Source organism: Arachis ipaensis, chromosome B05 (genome assembly GCF_000816755.2).
Source record: "Arachis ipaensis cultivar K30076 chromosome B05, Araip1.1, whole genome shotgun sequence".
NCBI classification, from domain to species: Eukaryota; Viridiplantae; Streptophyta; class Magnoliopsida; order Fabales; family Fabaceae; genus Arachis; species Arachis ipaensis.
Window position 1 is genome coordinate 109,524 of NC_029789.2, and position 1,868 is coordinate 111,391.

General features: G+C 38.0%; 1 protein-coding gene across 1 annotated transcript in view; it reads right to left on the reverse strand.

Moving 5' to 3' along the window:
- Positions 1-1,662, reverse strand: part of LOC107642261 (protein DETOXIFICATION 27) — a 6,453-nt gene extending 4,791 nt beyond the window's left edge. Inside the window, exons 1-4 of the mRNA XM_016345553.2 lie at positions 1,228-1,662; positions 614-1,155; positions 351-437; positions 167-223 (exon numbers count right to left, since the gene is read on the reverse strand). Coding sequence (XP_016201039.1) covers positions 167-223; positions 351-437; positions 614-1,155; positions 1,228-1,536 — 995 coding nt within the window. The 5' untranslated portion in view covers positions 1,537-1,662. The remainder of the gene's footprint in view (positions 1-166; positions 224-350; positions 438-613; positions 1,156-1,227) is intronic.

Genomic DNA, 1,868 nt, shown 5'->3' on the forward strand with positions numbered 1-1,868 from the left:
TTTATTTATATAAATAATGTACTATTAATAATTGAAATTTAAGCTATTTGGACAAGGATCCTAATATTTTTGTTATGAATAATCTCGTCTAAAAATTTAAATAATTAAATAAAAACACATAAATAATTACAAAACAAAAAGAGAGCATGAGAAAGATTGTAATTACCCTGTAGCAGCAAAGAATGCCAGAGGAATCATCATTTCCAAGCCATTGATTGTCATGCTGCCAAAAACACAAATTCAGAACACAGCATCCATTAGTACCAAAGAGAGCCACATGAAAAAGACGAAAGGTTCTGATTTGCAGATTCAAAGCAAAAAGCCAAAAATGAAAATGGATTAACCATTACCATATGGACAAAGCATCCACAGCAATCTCTGCGTTCGGTAGATTTCCTGTCATCAGTATCAGAATTCTATAATACCAATTCTCCAGGCTGCAATAAATAAAAAGAAAAAAAAAATGATGAAGAATAAATTACAAGCACCTCATAAAAGGTAAAACAAGCTTAAGAAATACACGTATATATTATTCAGAGAATTTTTCGCAGTGTTAAGAAGTATTATTTTATAGCAATATTAGTATTTATTTTGTGTATCAGTTAAGAATTACCAGAGCATGAGACCAGAAGCAGCAGAGAGTTTAACAAAGTCCCAAAGGCCAGCAAAAGCTTCAAGCGAGAAACCGGTCCAAGTGTTTGGGCAGCCACCGGAAACTGTGTACCCAAACAACCCCAAAGTCATGACCCACCACGAGAAATTCACCGTGGCGGTTGTTCCAACCACCCCGAACTTCAGCTGCGACACAAAGAACCAGCTAATGGCGATGTGCACCAGCAGCGACACCAACGACACCCATGCTATCACGGCTGTCTTCAGCTGGCTCTGAAGAAACCTCTGCAGTGGGAACTGGAACGCGAAGCTGAAGTGAAGAGGAATCATCCACAGCGCCACCTCGCCGGCCAGGACAGCCAATTCCTCCGGCTGACCCAAAACTCTCAACACCGGCGTCGCAAACACGTAGAGAGGAACCAGGAAGATGCAGCATATGAAGAGAACTATCCATGATCGCTGCATGTATACGCCTAACATGTAGTGTTTCTTGGCGCCATACGCCTGCCCGCACAGAGTTTCCAACGCACTCGCCATACCCAGCTGAAACAACGCCAGTTATTATTAGAAATAAAATCAATCAAAACATTGAATGATTAGTATCGATTTGCATACCAAGAGGCCGAAGTCGAAGCCGACGATGACATTGTTGGAAATGGAGAAAGCTGCGAGTTCAAGATCGCCAAGGTGGCCTGCGAAGGCTTGTGTGATCACCAAAATCATGTAGGAAGTTATGCGGCTGAAGATTGCAGGGCCTACTATATGCCATAGCTTCTTTGATTCAATCCATATTCTTTGAGACAGCGTTTGATTATTATCATCATCATCAACGATTCCTCCATTTTCATGAACTCTTAAAGATTCGTTACTGTTTAGCAAAGGAACCTTTGCTTCCACTAGCGCTGAATTCTCCTTGTTTGGCATGCTTTTTCTAAGTTACTATGAACTTTGCAACCAAAAAAAATTATGAGAGGAGGAGGAGGCTGACAAGTTCAAAACTCACAAATCAATTGGCCCCTCGTACAAATGGCACTAGACAGGCATTAAATATACCTAACTCGTGAAAACACCTTTTTTTTTTCTTTTAAAATAAAAATTTAGACAAGGAATATTTGTTCAAATTTTCTTATACGCTTCTCTTATATATTGTTTTTGTTTTTTAGAGAAAAGAAAAAAAATCCTACAATATACAAAATTTTAATTGTAAAAAATATATTTTTTTAAATATAGAAAATAGATATATACAAAATATAATA